At 37.7% G+C, this 25,548-nt stretch overlaps 1 protein-coding gene across 1 annotated transcript; it reads left to right on the top strand.

Moving 5' to 3' along the window:
- Window positions 1–2,004: 2,004 nt before the first annotated feature.
- Window positions 2,005–20,174, top strand: FAIM (Fas apoptotic inhibitory molecule). The gene is made up of 5 exons (XM_020986125.2): window positions 2,005–2,076; window positions 11,177–11,312; window positions 12,251–12,479; window positions 16,584–16,633; window positions 19,585–20,174. The coding sequence occupies exons 2-5, from the start codon at window positions 11,202–11,204 to the stop codon at window positions 19,732–19,734; spliced, it is 540 nt and encodes a 179-aa protein (XP_020841784.1). The 5' UTR covers window positions 2,005–2,076; window positions 11,177–11,201; the 3' UTR covers window positions 19,735–20,174.
- The last annotated feature ends 5,374 nt before the right edge of the window (window positions 20,175–25,548 follow it).

Consider the following 25,548-nt stretch of genomic DNA (forward strand, 5'->3'; position numbering starts at 1 on the left):
GTCTAAATCTTTGTACCCCAGGGACCTTAGCACACCAATGCTGTCCATGGGGTTTTCTTTGGCAAAGACACTGGATTGGTTTGCCATTTCCTTCTCTAATGGATTACTGAAAACAGAAGTTAAGTGACTTGCCCAGTGTCACACAGCTAGTGTCTGCCAAATCTGAACTCTGGTTTTCCTGACTCTAGGTTTTTTACTCTATCCACTGAGCCACTTAGCTGCCAAGCTTGGGTTACCCTTCCTCTTTAGGAGACAGCAGCCACCAATGTGGAAATATTTTGAATGACTTCATATGTATAATGGGTATTCTATTTCTTGCCTCTATTAGGGGAGGAGTGGAGGTAGGAATACAATTTGGAACTGACTGAAAATACAAATGAAAATTTTTAAAAAGAGAGCAGCAACTACCTAGGCATTCCTGGAGGTGGGAAGTCCACAGGTGTTACACATTATAGACGTTTTCAGACTTTTTCAATGTGTTGATCAATGGTGCTCATTTTTTCCCCCTCTAAAAAAATACTATTAGTCATATGGGATGGCTCTCTGTGAGGAATGCTTGGGAATATGACGATGTAAGAAACAAAATATTGTAAAAAAATTTTTTTCAAGAGATAGCAACTAGGAGAGTGACTTAAATCCAAAAAAAAAATATGCCTATAGACCAGCAATATTTAGATGGGGAAACAAGACATAAAATTCTAGTCTAGTACTCCCTCTCAGAACAGAGCTGCCAGCCTCAAGAACTCTCTTCTGTTCCACTTCAGTCAGGAATCAAAGTCTTCCAGTGAGAGGCGTGGGCAAGATTCCATAGATATCTGTCCATTCCTCCCTCCAGCTGCAATTAGACAACCAACATGAGATGCAAATTTAGAGACATCTCCACTCCAAACATTCATATGGGCTATTTGTGCCTGACCTCTGGTAGAACCTTCTGGTCTGATCAGCCACAGTGGGACACAAAGTACTTTGACCCCAACATAGTGATGTCATTTTGGTCCTCTATGAGCACGAGGGACACCTATCATCCATCTTATATGGGCAGCACATATTTTACTATAGTAATTAGCAGAGCCAGGATTAGAACCAAAGTCCTATGACTCTAAACCTAGGCTTCTTTCCGCTATATTATAGTGTCTATAAAAGTTTCTCCTGTATAACATTTATCTATCTTATCTATCTATCTATCTAATCTATCTATCACATTCTTTCTAGTAGAACAGAAGTTCATTGAGGGTTGTATAGCTGGGGCTTTTTTTTCCTTTGCATTCCCAGTGTCTATCACAGTACCTTATCACAAATGTTTGATGAATTGAATTGAAACTTGCAATACCACACTAGGTGAAGAAACAACATTGCAATGGCAACAGAAAGACCACTGTGTCGTAAGGAGACTGCTGCACTTTACAGAGGATGACTTGTCAAGTGTCACGTAAAAGACAAAGGTATCGACAACCTATCACTGCCGGTGATGTAAAGAAAGGCACAGCCTATGTTGTCCTAGTGTTCACAGGACCTTAAAAGATCTAGAGAAATACCTTTGGTTGGTAGCAGAGGCAGTAAAGATCGGCCATGGAAGATTTGTGGAAGAAACACTGGGGGACGTTTCACAACGGGGGCCAAGGCACGGATGTATTGGAATGGGGACGCAACGTGTCCTGTTCAGGTGCAGCAAAGAGTTGCTCACTCTGATGACATCACTCATCCATCGGAGGAACGTGATGCTTTTAAGTATTAACATTTAACAAATGGGGAAATTGAGGCTTGAGGGAGAGACGACTCAGTTTGGGTCACTGAGGCTCTCTACCTAGCCTCAGATCAGGAGGGCCAGGTGGAAACAACCCACGTGAGCCGCTCTAGCTGGGGGTCCCGGGACTCGGACGAGGCTCGCGCCGCGCTCGCTGGAGGCCACCGGGGCCACCGTAGTTGCCTGCGCCTCGCTCTCGGCCGCGAGTCCACTCGGGCCGCTCCAAGGCGGCCGCCATCTTGCCACAGGGGCGGGGGCCGGGGCGGGAGCGGGGGGCGGAGCGGCGTGGCGGGAGCGGGCGAGGAGAGCGGAGGCCACGGGAAGCCAGCTGGGTGAGGGGGCTCTCTGAACTGGGCCGAGGGGGGGGACCGGGCCGCTGGAGCACGCCGGGGAAAGTGTCATGGAGAGTGGGAGGGAAAGAGGGAGGAAAGCAGGCCGGGAGGCGGGCGGGCGCCCGGGGGGTCGGGCGGGGGATCATCCGCTCGGCCGCCCCCCCATCACTCCCGCTCCCTCCGGCCCCTGCCCGGCTCCTCCTACCCGGGGCGCCCCGCCGCCCGCTCTGCCTCCCTGGCCGGAGGCCCCTACAGCAGCCGCCGGCCGCGCCCACGGGGAGGGGGCGAGCGGGTTTGTGGGGGGGGAGGCGAGAACTGCGGGGACGCGAGCCTCGGTTCCGTCCGACCCGGGCTCGGTGCGCGGCGCGCGGCTCGCGGGTTGGGCTGCCCGCTCTCCGGGCGGTCCGCCCCCTCCGCCGCCGAGGATGCTCCGGGACCGTCCGCCGAGCCCGGAGCTGGGTGTGGGCTGAGTGTCTTAATAACCACAAACAAACTTCGCGGCTCCGGCTGCGTTTGGGAGTTTTGGATAAATAAGCAGATTCCCCCGCACCCCCTCCCGTGGGCGTGGCTTTACATAGCTTAGTCCTTCACCCAAGACAACGTAAAAAAGAAATAGAAATTGTTTTCTCATTCTGTCCAGTTTTGAAATCCAGGCGACCAAAATCACAACACGTCATCTAGTATTAATATATTTCTTGGAAATATGTATTTCTAAATGTGAAAATATAACACGTGTTTCTAGAATGTAAACGTTTTTAAATTGTTTTAGAAGTAACTGGATAGAAACAAAAGCAGCGTGAGTTCTTTTTTTAAAATTGATAAAGGATTAGGAGGGGAAAAAATCTAGTTGCATGTAAGTTCAATGGGAATCTTGACAATCCCATATGCCAAAGTGGTCAGAGTTGTCAGGAAGAACGGGAAATGATGCTTAAAATCCGACTTTGAAACTTGTGGGACTTAGGTTTGTGTTGCTGTGGCACAGATTTTTTTTTTAAGTTAGCACCCACAGGTGAAACTACAAATAAGTATTTTTAATGTCTCAAACTTTTGAGACCTTGTAAAAACACAGACACATATACAATACAATAGAAAGTTTTCCTATCCTGTCCATTTTAATTTTAAAATCTTCCTCCTTTTAAATTTGCATTGGTGTCTTGTTTTCACATCAGTTTTACCTATGAATAATATCCCTCCCACAAGCCACCTCTTGTAAGAAGTAATTTTTCTAAAAAAGGGAAAGGCAGTTCAGCATAACCAACAGTACACGAACAGTACACCAACAGAATCTGATGGTGTGCTCCCTATTACACCCTAATTAGTCCCCTACCTTTTCCTTGAAAGGATGGTGGTGGTTGTTCAGTCGTTTCCAACTTTTTGTGACCTACGTTTAGGGTTTTCTTGGCATAGATACTGGAATGGTTTGCCATTTCCTTCTTCTCCAGCTCATTTTACAGATGAGGAAACTGAGAAACAACAAGGTTAAATGACTTGCCCGGGTCACACAACTAGTAGTGTCTGAGGCCAGATTTGAACTCAGGAAGATGAGTCTTTGTGACTCCAGGCTTAGCACTTTATTCACTTCACTATCTAGCCACCTAAAGATGGAGTGTATACTTTCTCCGTTTTCCAAAGCCAGGCACTTAAGTTTCTTCAAAAAGTAAAATTCCTCAGATCCAAAGAAATGAAAGCATTTAATGTACAGATTTCAAAGTTTGCTTCTAATTTATTTTTGGTTCTTCAGATGAGGAAAGCTAAGGTAGTAACCATCAACTCTTAATTATAGGTCAAATCCCATTACTACAACTCCAAAAGAATATCCAAATTCTCATACTGTATACTTCAAAAGGTCCTTGATATCAGTGTAAGTACTTCCTCAACTGATTGATGGAGTATACAAGCCTTTCATTTTCATATTATTTTTGAGTTGGTGGAGTTAATCACATCTGGTGGTCATTCTTCTGGTGATGAACCTTTCTGAATTTAAGCTACTGTGTTCCTTGAACAATAAACATCTGTCACCTGGTTGGTATTTTGAATCCTTTCCAGCATAGTAGAAGCTGCCAGAAGTAGGTGGGCCCTGGCATACATAGCCTTTGGGAACTCAGAATCATTTAAATGCTAGCATGAAGCATGAAGGAAATAATGTGAAATGTCTGCAAAGGTAGGTTAGAACCAGATTGCAAAGGACATTGAATGGCAAACAGGAGAGTAAGAAACTGCTGGAGTTCTTGAGCAGAGGAGTGATATGGTCAGAGCTTTAATTTAGGGGGCAGTTAGGTGGCACAGTAGATAGAGTGCCTAACCTGGAGTCAGGAAGACCTGAGTTCAAAGGTGGCTTCAGGTACTTCCTCACTGTGTGACGCTGGGCAAGTGACTTAACCCTCTTTGCCTCAGTTTCCTCATCTGTAAAATAAGCTGGAGAAAGAAATGGCGAACCACTGTAGTATCTTTGCCACGAAAACCCCAAATGAAGTCATGAAGAATCTGACACAACTGAACAACAACAACATGTAGCACCAGACTGATATTTTCATTCATTCATTCATACATACATACATTTATTTATTTAAAACTATACTTTTTATACTTATATAGAAGGTTATACTGGTTAGTGACCATGGTCAAGTCATTTTGCTTCCCAATGCACTGGGCAACTTTCTGAGACTGTTATTTACAGACACCTTGCTGATCTGCCATCATTATGGGGAATTCTATACTCAGAGCTCCCTATCCTCATGAATTTACAGTTCTGGACCCTCCGAAATACTCTGATTTGAAATAAGTGAGAGTTAAAGCTAATCATAATAATAGTAGTAGATGTTGTACAGTATGCAAAGCCCTTTATGTTCATTGTTTCACTTGGATGACGTAGTTAGTGTAAATATTAGTGTTCCCACTGTACAGATGAAGAAATGTTGCTAGGGAGAGAGTTTAAGTGAATTGTCCACAGTCACAGATCACACATCTAGTGTGTTTGGGAGACTAGACTCTAAGTCAACTGGCTCCAAATAGTGTTCTTTCTACAACTTTTTGTTACAGGGGAAATTTTGTTCATCCAGTGTTATGCATTTACTGTCTTGAAGGCATTGGAATAGATATTTAAAAACTCTCAGATTTGTCTTTGTATCTCTTAACAAGATTTGACATTATACATGTAAGTTAGTAAAACAGCAGTACTAGTAAAGTCAAACCATTGTATATAATAGAAACAAAATCATTTCAGTTTGGTCTTCAGGATGTCTTACTATTGTTCTCATATGCCACATTCCATCTTTTAACCTTTGTATTAGCTGTTATCCTGGTAGCCTCTGCCTCTTAGGTTCAACTTAAGTGCCACATTCTACATGAAATCTTTCCTGACTTATGCCACCCCTCCTGCATTTAGGGCCTTTCCTGCCTTTCCCCATTACCTTGTATTTATTTTACATACAAACGTGGTTTGCCATTTCCTTCTCTAGTTTGTTTGACAGATGAGGAAACTAAGGCAAACAAGGTTAAGAGACTTGCCCAGGGTCACACTCTGTCTGAGGCCAGATTTGAACTCAGGGAGATGAGTCTTCCTGATTCCAAGCTGGGCACTCTATCCACTGCACCACCTAGCTGTCCTAAAAGAATTATTATCTGTATTAAACACACACCCCATTTTTTAATCAAAAGAAATGACTGGCGTGAGGTTGTGGGTGACTTGAAATATGCTAGGCTCATGAGTTTGTATTTTATTCCATAAGCAGTTGGGAACCACTGAAAAATTTTGAGCAGGGGAAGGCTAGATTAGAGAGGAAAAAGTAAGGAGATGTATCAGACTTTGAAAATAATCCAAATGAAAGATGATGAGGGTCTGAACTGTAGTAGTGGCTGTGTGAGTGGAGAAAAAGGTGATGGATGCAAGATAAATTGTGGAGTTGGGACTGACAAGATTTTGCATCTGTTTGGGTGAGAGAGGATGATTCTAAAATTGTAAATATGGGTGATTAGAAGAATGATGGTACCGTCAACAGAAATTGGGAAGTTAGGAAAAAGGGAGAGTTGTGAGAGAAAGATAATGAGTTCTGTTTTGCATATGTTGAGTTTGAGATGATAGTAGAACATGAAGAAGAATGTGGTGGCCAAGTATTGCAGAAAGGTGAAGGAAGATGAGACCTAAGAAAATGCCACCAGATTTAGTAATTAAGCTTTGGTGACCGTTGAGAGAGCAGATCCCGTAGTGTGTTATAGTCAGAAACCATATTGCATGGGATTGAATTTTGAATAGGTGGTAAGGACATAGAGATAGAGCAAGTAGTAAGTAGAGACCATTTTCTAGGAGTCTGGTATTATAGGAGAGATAATAGAAGAATAGTTTGAAGGGCTGGCAATGTCTGTGGTGGGTTTTTTGTTTTTGTTGTTTTAAAGGGACTTGTTTATAGGGAGCAGAGAAGGAACTACTAGTGAGTAAGAGATGGAAGGGGGTAGGAAATGATGAATGGAACAAACTCCCAGAGAAGATGGGAGAGGATGGAATCAAGGCTACAGATAGAAGGGTTAGCCCTGGCAAGAAGGGGAACCTCATCCTCTGTGATCAGATAAAGTAAAGGAAGAAATGAGAGGCCTTCATGGAAAATATTTAAAATATAGAGCTGGGGTGGGGAACCTGTGGCTTTAGGTCCTTGGGTGCTGCCTTTTGAATGCGTACAAGTTTTACGAATCCTTTTATTGAGGAGATTTGTTCTATGAAGTTTGGATTCAGTCAAAGGGCTGCACTTGAGGACCTACAGGGCCAGATGTGGCCTCAAGGCCACAGGTTCCCCATCCCGGGTATAGAGGATGAACCTTATGAAGGATGGCTTCAATTTTTTCAGTAGAATAGGACAGAGAAGGTTCTCTGTTGAGAGAAAGGGGATCAGAAGAGATGAAGTTGAAAAAAGAAAGAAATGTTGGAATAGTTGTTGTGAAAGGCTGACAAGAGGAAGTTAATCAGAAATCAATAAAAAGATTGTCTTGCAATGATAGTGAAAGCCCAGTTGAGGTTAGGTAACATGAATTTGCAGTGGACTCAGACAGTGTAAGTTCATGACAACCTTTAGGAATGTTTAGTGGCTCAGGAGTAGGAGCAGAGAAGGCCATTGGTAGGAGCAGTTGAGGGCTGAGGATTAGAAGGCTGCAGACGATAGGACAGGGAAGCAAGAGATTCATTGGTACATGCTACACTGGGAAAATCGGGAAGGTGTTGAATCAAGTCAATAAGTATTAAATGTCATCCATGTGCTAGCCTCTGAGAATACAAATATAACACAGTTCCTCGAGGACTTTACATTTTAGTGAATGTCATACAATATAGTCACAAGTAAATCAAGGATACATACAAAATAAAAACATGACAGGGGGCACTCACAACTGATGACTTCTCAAAGGAGGTAGCACTTAAGCTGAGCCTGAAAGGTTCCCAGGAGAAGTGAGGAGGACAAGCATTTTCCCACGATGAAGATTTATACAGGTAGATTCCCTCAAGTCTTGTCAAGGTCACATCTTTCAGTAGGTAATAAACAAAAGACTGAAGATTTGGTGTCAGCTGCAAACTAATGAACCAAAGATCAAGGTAATGATGAAGAGCAAGTTCAGGAAGGAGTGAAGCAAAAGAACAGGTAGAAAGATATAGGATTGTGATTAGATAGAGGATTTCAGAGTTCAAGATCTTGGAGTACTTTCAGTAGCCTGAATTCACATTTTTACATTCCTAGTGATTTAAACTCATTGAAGGTTGCTAAATTGTCTTGCCTATACTCATTTATCTTAAATTTCAGTTCCCATTTAAATACTTTTGCTGAGAAATTTGTTGAGAAATCATTTAAGAAAAAAAAAAGTTAAATAGTTCTGCCTTTTTTTTAAATCATCTATTATCATCTTATCCTGGGGTTCATGCCCTGCTAGTTCTTAGTCCTTGATTATTTCTGTCAATCACCTTTTTCGTGCCTATTCTTGAACAGAATTTTGAAAGCGGTGGTTTTATCTTTTGTACTTTCTATCAACACAGCCACAAAAGCCCTTTTTGTATTTATTACATATATTAGTGTCCTCATAGCGTTGGCGTCATGATAGACACTGTAATTAAATCATTCTGTTATGAAAGTTCTGTGATTTTCACAGAACATACTTAAAACTGTAATTTATTGTTCACAATGAAATGGAAGTTAAAAGGCTAATAGAACTTTTGCTGTAACAAGTCATCTTAACAATGGAAACACTAAATTTTAAACATTTTTCTTACCTGTTAAGATGGGTTGGATTTGTATGATGGATATTTAATTTGGGAGCTTTCCTTTCAGCTTTTATAGCCTGTTGTTCCTTTGTATTATTTTGCATCATCAGTGAAATCTGGTGCTTTAATACATATAGTGATTTAGTAAAGAAAATAGTTACCTAAGAGTTGGGAGGCATGCATTTTACTTACAGTTATGTATGGTTTTAGCTGGACAAGTTGCTTAATCCGTCTCTGAGTCTATTTCCTCAAGTGTTAAATCAGTGAATTAGACTAGATGAATTTTAAAAGCCCTTTCAACTCTAAAATTCCATGATTCTCTTAGATTTGATTATCTCCTAAGTCTGGTTTGTTATATAGAGCACAACAGAAAATAATATATGTGGAAACACTTTGTAAACTGTAAAGTTCTGTGTCTGTGTAAGGTGCTATTATTATTTGGGTCACAGTTATTACTGCTTAATCTTGAGTTCAGCCTCTTCATTGAAAACACTTTTCACACATTCCCTGACTTTGGAAACACAGGCAGCTTGGGGACAATGACTTATAAATAGTATATACAATTTCACTTTGCTAAGGACCTACCAGGCATAATAATGACAAGCTTTTAGCTTTTTTGCCATACTATAACAAGTGCTAGAAATGAGAGATGATAATAGAATGCAGAGTTCTATTAAGATTCCATTTGAATGTAAATACTTTGAGAGCAGAAACTATGTTGTTATGGTTGTGGCTGTGATTGTGATGGTGGTTGTTGTAGTCCTCAGCAGTGCCTTACTATTTAGCTAATGCTTAAAGAATGTTTGTTGTAATTGTAGGAATCTCAAAACACTTTAAATTTTAAATTATGACAATTATTTTTCTTTTTGACTGGGCTCCAAACAAAGAGAATCAGTACTTTTTCAGTGACTTGTAAACACCATTTTGTGTAGACACAAAACTTAATACTGGCAGAGTTATCCAGATTAACAGTAGGGATTAGGGATTTGTTTTACATATATATATTCTGTATGCTTTTATGACTACAAGAAACTCTTCCCTTTTTTTGGAGATGAGTCTAATAATTCCAGAAATAGAAAAGTGTTATTGACACAAAGTTTTTTGGGCAAATGGGGATTTATTTGTTTGCTGCACAAGATACTCTGGGCTTTTTTTTTTCCTGAGCTTTCCTTTTTCTTTGCTCTTCACATTCTTCTTAAACAAGGGGTCAGGGCGGGTGGGGTGGGGAATCTCATTTAGTTGCCAATTTCTCCTTAACACTTCTCTTAAACACTTTATAGTTTCTGATTACATCCAACCAAGGTGGGCTGCTTGACTACTTTTTATGTTAAAAGAAAGGTAGGGACATAAAGACTATGGCTTGGATTTCCTATTAGGGTGGCATAAAGGAGTAAGTAGAAAATCATTGAACCCACGCTGTTTTACTTTGTGTACTAGCAGTCCTGAATCTGTGAATCTGCAGAGTTTACTGAATTCTAATTTATATTGGAATACATATGGGGGAGTAACTCAGTTACTCATCAGAAGATGAATTTGACCAAGACCAGTAGGTCCTGGCTCTGCTTCTACTTGCTTTGTGACATTAAGTCACTTAACCTTTCTGAGCCTGGTTTCCTTCTCTCAAAATCAGTGGATTGGATTAGATGAGTCTAAAAGACCCTTCCACATCTAAATAACTAAAACTACTGTGATACTTGAAAAAAAAATTCTTAAAAGTTTTGAGTAAGGACAGGAAAAAGTATAATTGGCCATACTTTGCACAATTTAGATTATGGTCTAGAAATTAAAGATGGCAGTTCTATGATATGTGAAAGTTCTCTTTGTCAACTATACAGGCCCAAGTAGATGGATAACAAAAGTACTTAGTAGTTTAGTGATCTTAGCTGCTCTCCATATTTCTTTGCTGCAATTCTGCTTTTCTTTCTCCTGGCTGCTAATTGGATTAAAGGCTGTTTTGATAACTATGGCATCCCAAGATGAGATTGCTCTCTTTGAAGATGAAGTAAGGTAAATAGCTTTCATTGCAATATAAACTAGGATGTGGAAAAATAAGAATTGTTATGGGCATCCAGAAAAGATATATGGTTGCTCTTGTGTTGCTATAGTAATAAATATATCAATCAAAATATACATACTATTAAAGATATGTTTTGTACAGCTATGTTTTTAATATTATATAGATCATATCCATCTATAAAGTTACTATGAATATAAACAAATCATTGGCACAGGTCTAAAAGTAATGTCATATAAATTTACATTCAGTATCAGAAATTTGTGGTAAGCTATACTTCATTTTTTAAAAAACAAACTGGCTAAAAGTTGCTATAGATACATATTTTAATTGTTTGAATTTTAAATATAGCATTCATTTTTCTTAAGCTCAAATTATTTCTCTCTTTCAATCAAATGTAGATTATCACTAGCAAAATAAAACACTTTTTATAATAAACTTACTACCTTGAATTAGAAGAGTTTTTATTATTTGTAATAGTTGAGCCAATGTAGGAGAACACAGAATTAAACATTGCTTGTATTTTAGTTTTAAAAGACTGACCTTACAAAGCTGTATCCTGGAGCAGAGTGTTCTATTCAGGAGCAATAGATTTTTAATCCTATTAAAATGAAGGAGGCTTTGTTTGGAATTAAAGGACTATAATCATGTACAGTAGTTTGTATCTTAAAGGAAGACTGGATGGAATAGAAAAAAGTTATATTTGGTCAGTTCTTGGATAATCTCTCCTTAACATGCAGTAATAATAGGTTCATTTTAAAACCAGGTATTTCCTTATGTGGTGAGTGATTTTGTCATTTGGTTATAATTATTTTTAATTTCATAAAAATTGCTTTGTTTCATTCTCTTAGATCTTGTTATAGCCACTTAGGAACAATGACAGATCTTGTAGCAGTTTGGGAAGTTGCCTTAAGTGATGGTATTCACAAGATCGAATTTGAACATGGCACCACTTCAGGAAAACGTGTTGTGTATGTAGATGGAAAGGTAGGAAGAAAACCTATGTCTTGTTTATAAATGTAATGTGTATGTGTGGTTTATACTTGTCTGGCATATAGACTAATTGTTGTGAACAATTAAAGCTGAATCTAGGGGGGGAAAGCCTTTCTTTTTCAGATTTCTGGCTTGTTTTGCACTGCTTCAAAAAGATTAATGATAGTTATAAACTCAGTGATTATAATTTCTGGCACTAGTTAATTGAGATGAATTTCATAACTTGTGTGATTATGTTTAGTGTTAAGCAGTTCTTGCTAACTGCCTCCTTATAAACTGGTTAGTTTAAAATTATGGGCACCAATGAATTTCAACTCTGTACTTCTCTAGGACAGAATTGTTTGTACCTTATTCTGTGGGAACTTGGGGTTATACTTAAGACATTTTCCAACTTTAATAACTATGATTCTATGAATTTAAATTCATTCCAGAGTTTGGGGACCAATAGCATTTGTCCATTCTAGTATTTTTCCCCTCACTCTTCTTCATTTCTACTTGTCTTGCATTGTCCTGTTTTTATCACAGTTTCTGTTGAACAGGTTTTTTGTTTGTTTATTTGTTTTTAAGTGTTTGGGAGGGGTTTTTGCTTGCTATCTCCCTTCTTAGTTCTCTGCATTCACCTGTCCCAGCACAGATCATTTTGTGTCCTGTGACATGGAGAGAAGAGAGAGAGGCTTTTTGTGCAGATTCTGGGTATAGGAAGAGACATTTAAAAACAAGAGTTAGACATCATCAACCTTCAGGACAAAGCCACCTCCATTGGAAAACTGAAAGTGTCCCTTCAAGCAACTTAAGTACTTCAGACCATATTCAAGGAGATGAGTGAAGATAGGCATTTGTGATGAAGCAGATGGAAAGGGGTCTTTTATCTAGAACTGAATATATCTTTCTACTATTTTCTTCTTATTCTGCTTTTATATTTTACTACTTAGGAAGAGATAAGAAGAGAATGGATGTTCAAACTGGTGGGCAAAGAAACATTTAGTGTTGGAGTTGCAAAAACAAAAGCTACCATAAACATAGATGCAGTCAGTGGTTTTGCTTATGAATATACTCTGGAAATTGATGGGAAAAGTCTCAAGAAATATATGGAGAACAGATCAAAAACCACAAATACTTGGGTTTTACATTTGGATGGTGTGGATTTTAGAATTGTGTTGGGTAAGTTTGTGATCCTGTAACATCCGTTAATCATTTATTGTATTTTTTTGTGTTTCAGATGGCTTAAATCTTTTATGTTTAACTTCATTTTTCCTTTTAGGCATTACTCTTTCATGAAAACACTGAATAGGGATGACCAAGGTAGCCCAATTTTTATTTTGTTAGATCACTTCTAATGTGCCAATTCTCAAGGAAATTTTTTTATATGAATGGATGAGTATTTTTTAACTTGTGTACTAAATTGTTAGGAATACGTGGAACTCTGGTTTTAAGGAAGGAAATGCCATTAGTGAGGCTGCTCTTTATCAATTATATCTTGGCATTGTCTACCAGAACTGTTAGAAATAGTTTTCCCATGAATGTGTGCTATATTTACATGTTCCAAGAGTCTTATCAGCCCGAAATCATTAGCTTTGGCAGTAGTATATATTGGTACTTTACACCTAACAAGATTTACTGTCTCTTGTAAAATGGGGATAATAATAGCACCTATCTCACAGTATTAATGTGAAGATCAAATATGATAACATATATAAACCACCTTATAAACCTTAAAGTGCTACATAAATGCTAGCTGTTGTTAGTTATTGTTGTTAATAACAGCACCGACCTTTCTTTGAAAATAGGAGAATTATCCAAGCACAAATTTTTTTTACTAACTACTTGTTGAATTAAATTCTCCTTCTTACAAGTCCTTTTTTGAAATGAGTATTAATTAAGTATACAAAATGGTAACATACACTTACTGCATTAAGGACATTTTAGGTTCAAAGACAAGTATGTAAAACATTGTTGTCTGAATGGGAAGTAGCTAAATCAGAGATTTAGTTTGTTTATAGAACTTAGGTAAGGGAGATTTTTTTCTAGATCTAAACTTTAAGCATTTGTGAGGAACAGATAAGTTACTAAGTAAAAGTACTTTGCAAATCTTAAAGTATTATGTAAATGTCAGGTCTTGTTGTTATTATCATTTTATGCTGTACTAGGTGCTAGGATATAAAGACAGAAACATAAGCATCCCTATTCTCAAAGCACTTATTTTGTACTTTGGGGGAAGGGTTGAGATGTAACAGAAGTTTGTTTTAGGAATGTGTTGGGGGTCAGATTTTCGATAACATACCATCTGCTGATAGACCACATAGGGAACAGACTTTTTATTCCTCAGCTTTTGTTCCCTAAGCAAAGACATTTCAATAGAAATCTTGCAGTTTCCAAATTCTGATTGTTTCATAAATTTTGTATTAGTATTGTCTGTATTTAATTGCTACCACCTTTCTCCTCTTATACTTATTTCCTCCTCCCCAAACTAGTAAGCTGTAAGTATACAAATATTTGCTTGGAACAAGTATACTTTTGGTCCTCACATAAACATCATGAAAATCCAGGACAGAAATATAGGCATAAGGTACTGCATTTGCAAATTTCTTTTTTATACCACTGATATTTTTTTTAGGGCTGTAACACATAGGCCTGTGTTTATTTTTAATGGTTGGTCTATAATGACCTGTTTGAATATTAAGGGAATGTGAATTACTTAACTGGAATAAAAATAGTCTTCCATAAAGAAAAAATTACCAATAGAAATATACAATTCTGAGAAAGGCTTTAAATCTTTGTCATATTTAAGTAGTATAGGTTATTGAAGATGATGAGATATAGCGTATAGTTCTAGGAGAGAATTAAATCCTTAACCTATTTAAACTGTGTGCTATTGAAGATGAGACAGAATTTTGAAAGGAATTTCTGCCATTTACTTAGCTATTTTGTTATACATTGTAACAAGAGCATTTGTAATAAGTAGGTTGGACTAGATTGTCCCTTCCAACTCTAAATCTGTGACTCCTATGGTTTTATGTGCTAATGTCCTCACAAAATTACTAACCCTAGATTGCCTTTTAATTTTCCAGGGGTTTATTTATCCAGTTGTGGATTACCTATTATCTTAGGTTCCATTCCTTCCTTTTTACCTGCTTTTTGAAGCAACTACACCAGAGCTTCAGAAGAGGAAGTAAAATACATACCTCTCAGTTCAACTATTTGTTGCTCTGGAGAAGGATCTGTTAGATTGAAAGGTTGAAGGTTATTGGCAAAGATGAGGTTTGATTTTTTCCTTGGATTTCACTTAAGCATGTACTTTGTTTCCTATTACTTACCCTAGGAAACCTGAGAAAGTTTAGTCTAGGACCTATTTTTGTAATGTCTTCTAGCAGATTTTTGAGGAATACTACTAAGTAAAGAAGGAATAGATTAGAACACTATTATATAGACGTTTAACATGAAAACCACATACATTGTGAAGCATCTACTAGTAGCTGGAGTACTTAACATTTAATTTTGTGCTTGAAAAAAATCAAGACGATGCAAGGAAATCTTTATTTTTCAGTTCTTATAAACTAAGCAAAATCAGCATTATAATGGCATATTTATGATGGCCAAAGGAAATCCCTTGATGTGATATACTAGTATCTCATATGTGGTATACTGTTAATAAACAGGCCAGCTCAAACTCACCTCCTGCAGGAGACTTGACTAATGATTATACAGAGAAAGGGAATCTAGGAAAGGACAGAAGTATAAAACTATAAATGGAATATTGTCTAGGCATCTCCCATATATCATAGAATGGATTTGAGATCACAGCAGTTAAAATGTTATTGGATGAGTTAACAACATGTATGCTTATAATGCTATTGATTTAATTCTAGAAAGGTAGGAACCCTGAGTATACTGCTCAAATCCTAGTAAGCTATGATTACTTTCAACAGTGTTTTCCAGGTTGGTATATACATATGTATCACAAAGGCTCTTTACACATTGTGACAAATTAAGCTTTCCCTACAGCTCGAGATTCAGAGCCTTCCATCCCTGGTTTTTTCTCTATATGCCTATCTCCCAGAATCAATGAACCTTACTCTAATCCTTTAAATTAAAACACTATCTGAGATTCACTTTAGTTATGATTGGTCTACAGGTCTGAGTTAGCCTTAGCCTGCCTCCATAATAGTTGATCATAGTTGTTTTGTGTTTATGTACACTTACACAATTTTTACTTATTAGTATAGTATAGTTATACTTCATGGTATAGTTGATACAATACCTTTCCTGCCTTTATATGGATAACAGTACTCATGAATGGTTATGGGACTTTCCTTCCCATTTCATCCTACTCCTCTCCAAATACATATTCACATTCCTAAGTGTAAACTATGAGAAATTTAGGAATTTACATTATGCTTCTGAATTTTAAAAAAGGGGGGTGGGGGTGCTGCTAGGTGGTGCAGTGGATAGAGTTCCTGCCTTGGAGTCAGGAGGACCTGAGTTCAAATGCAGCCTCAGATACTTGACACTTACTAGCTCTGTGATCCTGGGCAAGTCACTTAATACTGATTGCCTCAGCAAAAGAAAAAGAAAAATAATTTTTAAAAATGGGAACTGCTACTGTATAGCATGTCAGTGTCATTTACTGAATACTCGATATGTTCAGAGTTCCAGTCATTAAGTATTTTCCTTTAAATACTGCCATTATAAAAACAAGGAAAATACCAACACCAAATTATTCTGACAGTAGATCAGGGAAATTCAAATTAAAGCTGAAGTTCTGTTTATCATTTCCTTATTATCATGCTATTATTATTTTTTATAAGCTTACATCACCAGGCTCTCTAGGTGCGGAAATTTTTTTTTTTCTGGGAAGCAGTTTTTAAAAAATATTCATTGATGTTAAAAGACATCCTGTCAGGAAAATTCATTCTGGGCGCACGTTATTTTGCCTTCCTTTCTTTTTTAATGATACCATTTTTAGCCTTTCATGTGATTTCATGGTTTCTTAGACCATGAAATTGTCTTAAAGGTTCATTTTGTTTTTGTCTGTTAATGAAGAATAAACACTTATAATTTCTTTAATATTTAGATGACTGTCAAAGCTATGAAAAGGTGAATATCATAGTAAAAGGATTTGTATTGTGAAAGGATTTTTTAAAAAGTAATAAAGTGGAATAATTTTTCTGAAATACTATTGTTAAAGATAATTTTTCTGCTTTAAATATAGAATTCTAACATTAACTTATCAAAGTAGACAGTCTTTTCTTTTCTTGTTGCTTACAGAGAAAGATACCATGGATGTTTGGTGCAATGGTAAAAAATTGGAGACAGCAGTAAGTAGTTGTTTTGGTACTGCCTAGATGCATGCTTTCTACGTAATTGGCCTTAAAATGTTCTTGACGTTTAAAAAAACAGGTTTTCCCAGACCATAGGTATTATGTAATAATTAAGGCCTTATAAGGTTGTTTTTTTTAAAGTGTGAAATCATCCTGATATTCAATTCAAGATGCTTTTCCTTAGGCAGTGACTAGAAAGGCATGAACATGGAAGTAATGTGTAATGGAAACAGCATGGACTGTCTGCTTGCCCTACTTCACACAGATTCTTCTCCCATTTGTAAAAATACTTTATTTGTAAAAATAAGAACACTGCTCAGGTGTTTTAGTACAAATGCACATATCACACTCTGCAGAGTAAAAGCCAAGACTCAGTTATGTCTTGGCAAGAAACCTTTGGAAATAGATAACACCTATAGATACAGAATAAAGCATTTTAATAAAGTAAAAAAGATCATAGGATTTCAGTTTGAGAGCTGAAAGAGACCTTAGAGGCCACTGAGTTTAATTCTCTCATTTTACAGACAAGGAAACTGAAACTAAGAGAAGGTAAGTGACTTGCCCAGGGTCACATAGCTTGTAAATATGAGAAAGTATTTGTATTTGATCTTCTTGACTCCAAGTCCACTACATCCTCTAGTCCACATACGGGCTACAAATTATAGTGGTAGTCAAACTGCAATTATAGTTTTGTGATTGGGGGTGCAGTGTAAAAAAAGGCAAAAAAGAATCAGAAATGGATTAACAGGGAAAAATCTGCAGAAAATGAAAGAGATTGACAGGGAAGATAGAAAACAAACATAGAAAGGAGTGTGAGAGCTAGAAGTGAAATAGCTAAATGGGAATTCTTAAGTAGTATTAAGTATGCTAATTTAGGCAAATTTGTTTGGGCCCATTTTACTCTACCTGCTAATCCTGCCTCTTCTAAGTCCCTAGATGCTTGCCCTGTAATTGCAATGGGTAGAAATGAATGCCAGAAATATTTAAAGGCAAGAGAGTATCATTATTGGACATGTGCCATTTCAGGTTAAATTTTGTACAAATAGGTTTACATTTGGTATAAATAGGTATATATTTGGTATAAATAGATATTATAATTTATTCATTTATCTGCCAGTGAAATATCAAGTAGGAAGAAGAGCAAATAATGTTGTAGCATGGTCCAGGAACTGAGGTGGATCTGCAGGAGAGGAGGCAGCATTTTCTATCCAAATAGCAAATATGTCCTACTCATTGGTTTGTTCCCATGATTTCATCAGTATAGGGAACTCTGAGTGAGGAAACCCTCACTACCAATAATGATCAGTAGCAGCTCTGTAGTTTCTGGTTTTGGAGAGTAACCTAAGGCACTGAGAAGTCACATAGATTGTGTGTGTTAGAGGCAGTTCAGATCTGGTGCTTTTACCATTTATTCATCTTTCCTCCCCCAATCTCTGGTATTTGTCTTGGTCTTTCACAGTACCACTAGAAGCCAAATCCAAAGGAAGCCTAAATAGTGTTAGAGCAGCTACCTGTTCCTTGTGTCCTCCTTTTATTTGCTCCCTCACCCTGGAAACCCAAATGTATATTCACCCCATCTCCTTCCAGAGACAACATCAGCCTTTTCCATCCTTAGCAGGTAGGGCCTAGGTTTAAGGTGGTGTGAGGATGAGGAGAATTTAGCTGTGTAAGCATATAGATAGGGGGAAAATTGTAGCATTAAAATTCCTAAAGGAATGCAGGGATCTTCTTGATACCTTTGCAAATTACAGGAAGAAGATGGAATGGATAGCAAATAAGTTAGATAACGGTAAATGGCTGAAAAAAATCTTGAAAGGCTAGAATGATGACCTAAATCTAATAAGACGAAACTTAATAATTAGGGATATGTCTATAAGGTCCTGAGATTGGGTTAAAATCAGCTGCACATTACAGGGTAGAGAAAGCATGACCAGACAAGCAGTTATTCAAATGAAAAAAACCTCAGGTTTCTACTCAACTATAAGCTCATTATGAGTCAAAATCATGACATGACAGCCACAGAAGCTAATGCCATTTTTTTCTGCATTAATAGAAGGTTCAGAAGAAGGAAAGTGATAACCCCATTGCACACCCTGGAGTTGTGCAATTCTGACCTTTGTCCAGTTCTAAAAGCTACATGTTAGGAAGGATATTAATGTCTTAGAATGCATCATCTAGAGTAGTATCTCTGGATGCTGAGAGTATTTGAAACAATAATACTAATATCAATAACAACTCTCACAGGCCTCTTAGGGGGCTTGAGTCAGGAATGGAAATATTTAGCCTGGAAAAGACGAGGGATCACTGTCTTCAAATATTTGGAAGAGTGGTTGGACTCCTTTATTCAGCCACCAGGGACAATTTTTAGCTTACATGCTAACAAATGGTGTTGTCCGTGAATGGAATAAGGAGTCTCAAGAGAAAGTACATTCCCCATTAGAAGATGTTCAAACAGAGGATGCAAACTTATTGGAGATGTTATAGAGAGGATTTATATTTCAGTTAGGGGTTGAACTAAGTGACCTTTGAGGTCCCTTCCAATTTTATGATTCTTGGGTTTATGTGGCCCTTTCGATAGCCCAGTGTCTTAGCAAAATCCACTACTTGTGCACTTGAAAAATTATTTGTTATGTGTTAGGGTGCAATTATACTTTCTTGTCTTATCACACTTTGAATATTAATATGCATGTAAGGTACCTAATTATAACTAGTGATTGATTTCACTTGGACCTATTAAAAGGTATTTTTTCTAAGAGTTGAAAAAGATAATTATATTGGGGGTATAGAAATGGTTAACTTAATTTTTGTTCCAAAGTTAACAGGTAAACACAATTGTAAACCTTTAATCTTACTATCTATTTTTAAATAGCTTGTTTTTGTTAATTTCAATGTTTATGAATACCAGGAAGAGTGAAAATTTTTTATAACTTTTTTTTTTGCTCCTTTAGGGTGAGTTTGTAGATGATGGAACTGAAACTCACTTCAGTATTGATAATCATGAATGTTATATAAAGGCTGTCAGTAGTGGAAAGCGAAAAGAAGGGATTATTCATACTCTAATAGTGGATGATAAAGAAATTGCAGAGACTTTGGAGTGACTACTTGTTTATGAATTTGATACTTGTAAAGTAAAAAAAAATCAGGGATTTAAAATTACTGTGGTAATTTAATTTGTATTTCCCCATACATTTAGTATGTGCTATTCTTATTTTCTAGTTATGTGAAATTAATACTCTGTTTGAGGCACAGAGGAAAGATTGATTATGTAAACCTTGGATAATGCAAATTATTTTGTAAATAATGTAAAACGTAATATAACACTGAGTAAAAGAAAAGATGTAGACTAAAAGAAAAGATGTAGACTAAAATAGCAAATGTTTTAAAGAGGGGAACTTTTACTATAATAAACTGTAATAAAATTGGTGCTGATTATTTTTTTTAAAGAAAGTGATAAATTTGTCCTTTTTTAAGATTTCTCATAGTAGGAAATATCTAATGTTATCAGTATCTGATTTTAATTAAAAAAAGTTGAAATTCAGTTGTAGTTTATCAACTTTATGAATTATGCATGATGTGTGATAAAAACAGATGACACAATCAGGACAAAACCTACTGCCTTAGATGAAGTTCCAGAATGTTAGAAGTAGGTTCCAAAACTGCTTATTTGGGACTATGCTGGTAAAGTTACTAAACTGTGCACACCCTTTGATCCAGTGATATCACATAATTAGATATTCCCAGGAATATCAAAGAAAGAGAAAAAAGACTTACCCGTGAAAAGAAAATATATAGATAGATATAGCAGTTCTTTTTGAGGTGGCAAAGAATTGGAAACCAAGGCAATAACTGTCAATTGGGGACGAGCTGAACAAATTATTGTATATGAATATGAACGTTATGAATATGCACGTAATGGAATACCGTTATGTTCTAAGAAATAATTAAAGGGAGAGTTTCAGAGAAACTTGGGAAGAGGTAAATTCACTGATGAGTGAGCACAAGCAAGAGAACAAATACAACGCCGTAAAGACAAGACTTAACTCTGATCAATGCAACTGTCAACTGTGATTCTAGAGAAGGATGAAGAATGCTACTCACTTCCTCGTGGGTAGGTCATGGCCTGATATGCATGATGAGACACATTTTTGGACATGGACAGTATGGGAATTTTTTATTCCTAACTATACTTATCTGTTACTACTGTTTTGTTTTTTCCTGAGAGGAGGGGAAAAATGCTTGACAGTTGTGACACAAATAAGGAATATCAGCCGCTCGAGGGCAGGGGTTGCTTTTGCCTTTCTTTATGTCCCTAGGGCTTAGCACAATGCCCAGAACCAAATAGGCACTTAATAAATGTTGACTTACAAACATTCTCATTCAATCCTAAAACCCTGTGAGCAAGGCAGAGCAGGCTTTAGTCATATTCCACAAATGAGAAAACTGAAGCTTAGAGAAAGAAGTTAAATGGCTTATATCAAAGACCCCCAATCTTAATAAATGCTAGGTCAGGGTTCTTAACACAATAACACTAATCCTTAGCATTGTGTTAAAAGTTAGGTTTAGTATAAATTATTTGGGAAAATGGGCAAAGAAGGAATTCTAGCAGATTCTTTTTATGACACAAATATGGTGCTGATACCTAAACCAGGAAGAGCAAAAACAGAAAGAAAATTATAGACCAATTTCCCTAGTGAATACTGATGTAAAAATTTTAAATAAAATACTAGCAAAGAGAATACGACAGTATATCACAAAGATTCAGCATGCATCTTCCCATTGCAGCTTTAAGTCATTCACATTTTGATCCTTTGGAGATCTTAGTATTCCATAATTATGAGATGTTAGAAACCTGCAACACCAATACAATCTTTTATGTTGTAAAAATTGAGAATTGGTGGTGTGAGTGGCCTGGATCTCCCTTGAATTGAAGGCCTAATCAGTATCCCTTGAAAACTAATGAATTCTAAAAGAAAATAAGTAGCCAGATCAAAGAAGTTTATTGGTGACCTCACTTGAGTGGGAATATTTATTTTGTTAACCAAATCTAGAGGGAATATAGACTAAATGAGCCATCTATTCCATTGCATTCTGCCTAATATACATTCTTCATTCTTTTTTTCCTCTGTATTGGTCCTATTTCTTTTGAATGACTATAGATCTTATTGTAGCAAGGCCTTGCAGCCTGAACAATCAGTGTTTTGCAATTTGCAAACAGAAAAATCTGGAGTGCCCTGCTATGGAAACCCATCTTCCCTGTGGACTCTATGGAACATCCATTATTACTGGCATATACCTTCAGTGAACATTGTTTTATGATTCCTTTGATATTGATAATCCAAGGCTCATTGAACAAAACTGCCTCTGGGATTGCATTTATTGAGGCACCTCGTACAATGGAGTTACATTATATATGATATTTAACTTAGACTTAGTTATACTTGATGGATGAATTTGCTCATATCTACACACACGAAGAGAAAAATAATTTAAATGGTGTGGATGATCTTGGCCACCATAACATTCAATGAGAATATGCCCAGAGTAAGCTTAAATGGGAAATGTGAATCTGCTATTTCCTCAGTCTGAGCTCTGACACATATCTGGTGCCGTGAGTGTCTTTCCTCTCAGCTGTCAAAATGACCTTCCTAAAGTGCAGGTCTGATCATGTCTCCCTTCTCAATAAACTTCAGTGATTACCTATTACTTCCAGGATCAAATATAAAAATCCTCTGACATTCAAAGCCCTTTTAATCTCTTCTCCCCCCCAATCTTTCTAATCTTATACCCAACAACTCCCCACATACCTTGTGATACAGTGACATGCACCCTTGTGTGAGAAACTCCATCTCTTCACCAGGCTTTTTTTTTAGGCAGTTGGGGTTAAGTGACTTGCCCAGGGTCACACAGCTAGTAAGTGGCAAGTGTTGGTCTGAGGCCAGATTTGAAGTCAGGTCCTCCTAACTTCAGGGCCCGTGCTCTATCCAGTGTGCCACCTAGCTGCCCCTTGACCAGGTATTTTCACTGGCCATCCATGCCTGGAACAATCTCCTTCATTTCTGCCTCCTGGTAAAAGCTAAAATCCCTTCTTATACAGGAAGCTTTCTCTGATTCCTCTTAATTTTAGAGCCTTCTTTCTGTTGCATATCTCTAATTTGTCCTGTATATATCTTTTTTGTATAAAGTCATTTGCATGTTGTCTCCTGCATTGACTGTACCTTGAGAGCAGGGACTGTCTTTTGTCTTTCTTTGTATCCCCAGTGCTTAGCACAGTGCCTGGCACATGATAGGTGCTTAATAAATGCTTGTTGACTGACTGACCAATGATCATGTAGCTAGTAAAACTAGACTGATATAGAAGCATTGGCAGACATGTTCCATTTTGTATATTTGTTGTCCTTCCCAGTTTCATCTGTTCTCAGGTTGATATTGTTTTGTTGGGACTTAAGCCAAGCTTTTCACTGGCTTAATACTGTTTTGTCAGGGAATATTGTTCAGAATCTTCCATCCTCCTGCAGTACTTTATAAAATATTTTTGCATAACTACATAAATGCAAATACACTTAGTTTTGGTTTTTTTGGTTTCTTAGATATATGAGGCAATTGGGGTTAAGTGACTTGCCCAGAGTCACACAGCTAGTGAGTGTTATGTGTCTGAGGCACATTTGAACTTGGGTCCTCCTGACTCCAGGGCTGGTTACTCTAGCCACTGCGCCACCTAGCTGCACCTAGTACACTTAGTTTTTGCTAAGTATTGTACTTTGGTTTTTGCATACCGTTCATGAGGTTTGGAGGCTTCTTTGGTGTTCAGCCTCTCCCCTGGCCCTCACTCTTAGAATGTGGCCTTCAACTCTTCATTAAGCTAAGTCATATACTTCCTTATTCTTCCTACCAGGCATGACCTGTGACCTATTCTGTAATCACCACCCTCGATTCTGCAAATAAGAAAAGATTTCTTAGTGAATGGGGATAGAGTGGAAGTAAGGAAGAAGTTAGTTACTCTAGATAGAAATAGCAATTAACTTGCTTGCTTTACCTAAAAGCAGGTTCAGCAGAGGAAGAGAGGCATCATCTGAGGGTGGGATCACTATTTTTAAGTTCTACTGAGTGAACAGATTTTCTTGATACCAGTTTACCAGTCCTCTTTGATTCTGACTTCTGGGTCATGTGAGCAACAAGATGGCAGACTAGACATTTTCTTTGATCCCTACAACTCTCCAAAACAGAAATTTTTTTTAAATTTTTTTTTTTTGCTAGGCAATTGGGGTTAAGTGATTTGCCCAGGGTCACACAGCTAGTAAGTGTCAAGTGTTTGGCCTGAGGCCAGATTTGAACTCAAGGTCCTCCTCAAGTGCTCTATCCACTGTACCACCTAACTGCCCCTCCAAAACAGAAACTTTGCACCATGGTCTAGGGACACCTAGAATCTAAAAGGTTTAAAAGAAAAAAAACTAAACTCATGAACTGCCACTTACTGACCTTGAGCTGACTGAGTGGCCCTCCCTACTTCCCATGCTAGACCCCAAGGACACAAAGGCTTGCAACAAAACACAACTCTACACCGTGTTCTTCCCCCCTCTTTCCAGTGCCCTAGAGAACATGATTCCAAGCTTTGGAAACCCGCTGGCTGCAATAGATGGTACAGCCAAAGCCTTCAGGAGCAAAAGCCTGCATTACCAGCACTGAAACGCTCTGAACTGCTGGTGCTACAGCAGACAACCCTATAACACCAGCAGAACTAGTGTCAGAACAGACAATCCTGTAACACCAGTACTGCAAAGCTCCAAACTGATTGAGGGCCATAAAACTAAGGAACTGGGAGCAGGACAGGACACCAGTAAAGAAGAGGTAAAAAGGAAGCTGTGTAGCACTCCATTAAGCATGAAGCATCCAGCTGGGGCTAGTTCTGTCCACTCAAAAGTTACTTGGGACCAGGACCTAGGCTGGTGAGCTAGCATGGAAGGTGGCTAAGACAATTTCATATCTAGCCCCAAAGGAAACCACAATCAGGAGAGGGAGTCAGAAAGTGAGTGATAGGGAAAAATAAGACAGGAAAAAAAAACCCTCGAAATTACTAAAGATTTCAGGAAGAAGAAAACTCAAATACTTTGAACATAAGCAGATAAATCAACTGGGAAAACATTAACAGCAGAAGGAAATACATCCTTCAGATCTAGTAAACAAGTTCAGGTATCTATGACAGCAAAACAAAGGAAAATAATCCAATACTTGATGAGACAGATGACCTTGTGGAATTTGAGGAGAACACGACACCACATAGCACACTGTTCCCCAGTGGTTCAAAAGAGAAATGAGAATTAATGAGAGCAGAATTTATGGCCTGCCCAGCAAAAATAATGGGCAGAGTAGAAACACTGGCATTTGCAATGGCAAGTCTCTTTGATTCATCCCCTTCTCCCTGACATCATTGGTTAGGACAAGACATTAGTATCTAATCCCAAAGTACCAAGTCTTTTAGCACCAAGGCAGCATAGGGGGTCTACTGGGAAAAAGCCAAGTTCCTACAGTTGGGGCAGGGGATCACGTGTTTGCTCCCATTACAAGGGGGAAAGGCTTGTTTCACAGAGTTATTAAAACCTATTTAATCCCCAACAATCTGAATTCATTTTTGACCCATTTAATTACAATTTAATTTAACATTTATTAAGCACCTTGTATGTGTAAGCACTATGCTGAGTTCTTGGGATCCAAAGATAGATATGTACAGAATCTACTAGCCACCAGAAATTGAAATGTAGATAAACAACCAAGATGAAAGTTGAAAATGTGACATCTACAAAGGAGAGCAAATCTCTAAGACTGTAAATTGCAGAACAGTTAATTGCTGATCTATATTAGTACAGGAAATTTTCTTATGAAGCACACCCTACTACACCAATGAAATCATAAGTCTT

Source organism: Phascolarctos cinereus, unplaced genomic scaffold (genome assembly GCF_003287225.1).
Source record: "Phascolarctos cinereus isolate Bilbo 61053 unplaced genomic scaffold, phaCin_HiC Scaffold_726;HRSCAF=1367, whole genome shotgun sequence".
Taxonomy (NCBI): Eukaryota; Metazoa; Chordata; class Mammalia; order Diprotodontia; family Phascolarctidae; genus Phascolarctos; species Phascolarctos cinereus.

Bases quoted from the DNA above. Each gene is read 5' to 3' on its own strand.
- FAIM (XM_020986125.2), top strand. From the start codon at position 11,202: ATGACAGATCTTGTAGCAGTTTGGGAAGTTGCCTTAAGTGATGGTATT. The intron at 11,313-12,250 runs GTAGGAAGAAAA...TTTACTACTTAG, and splicing joins TTGTGTATGTAGATGGAAAG to GAAGAGATAAGAAGAGAATG. The intron at 12,480-16,583 runs GTAAGTTTGTGA...TGTTGCTTACAG, and splicing joins GGATTTTAGAATTGTGTTGG to AGAAAGATACCATGGATGTT.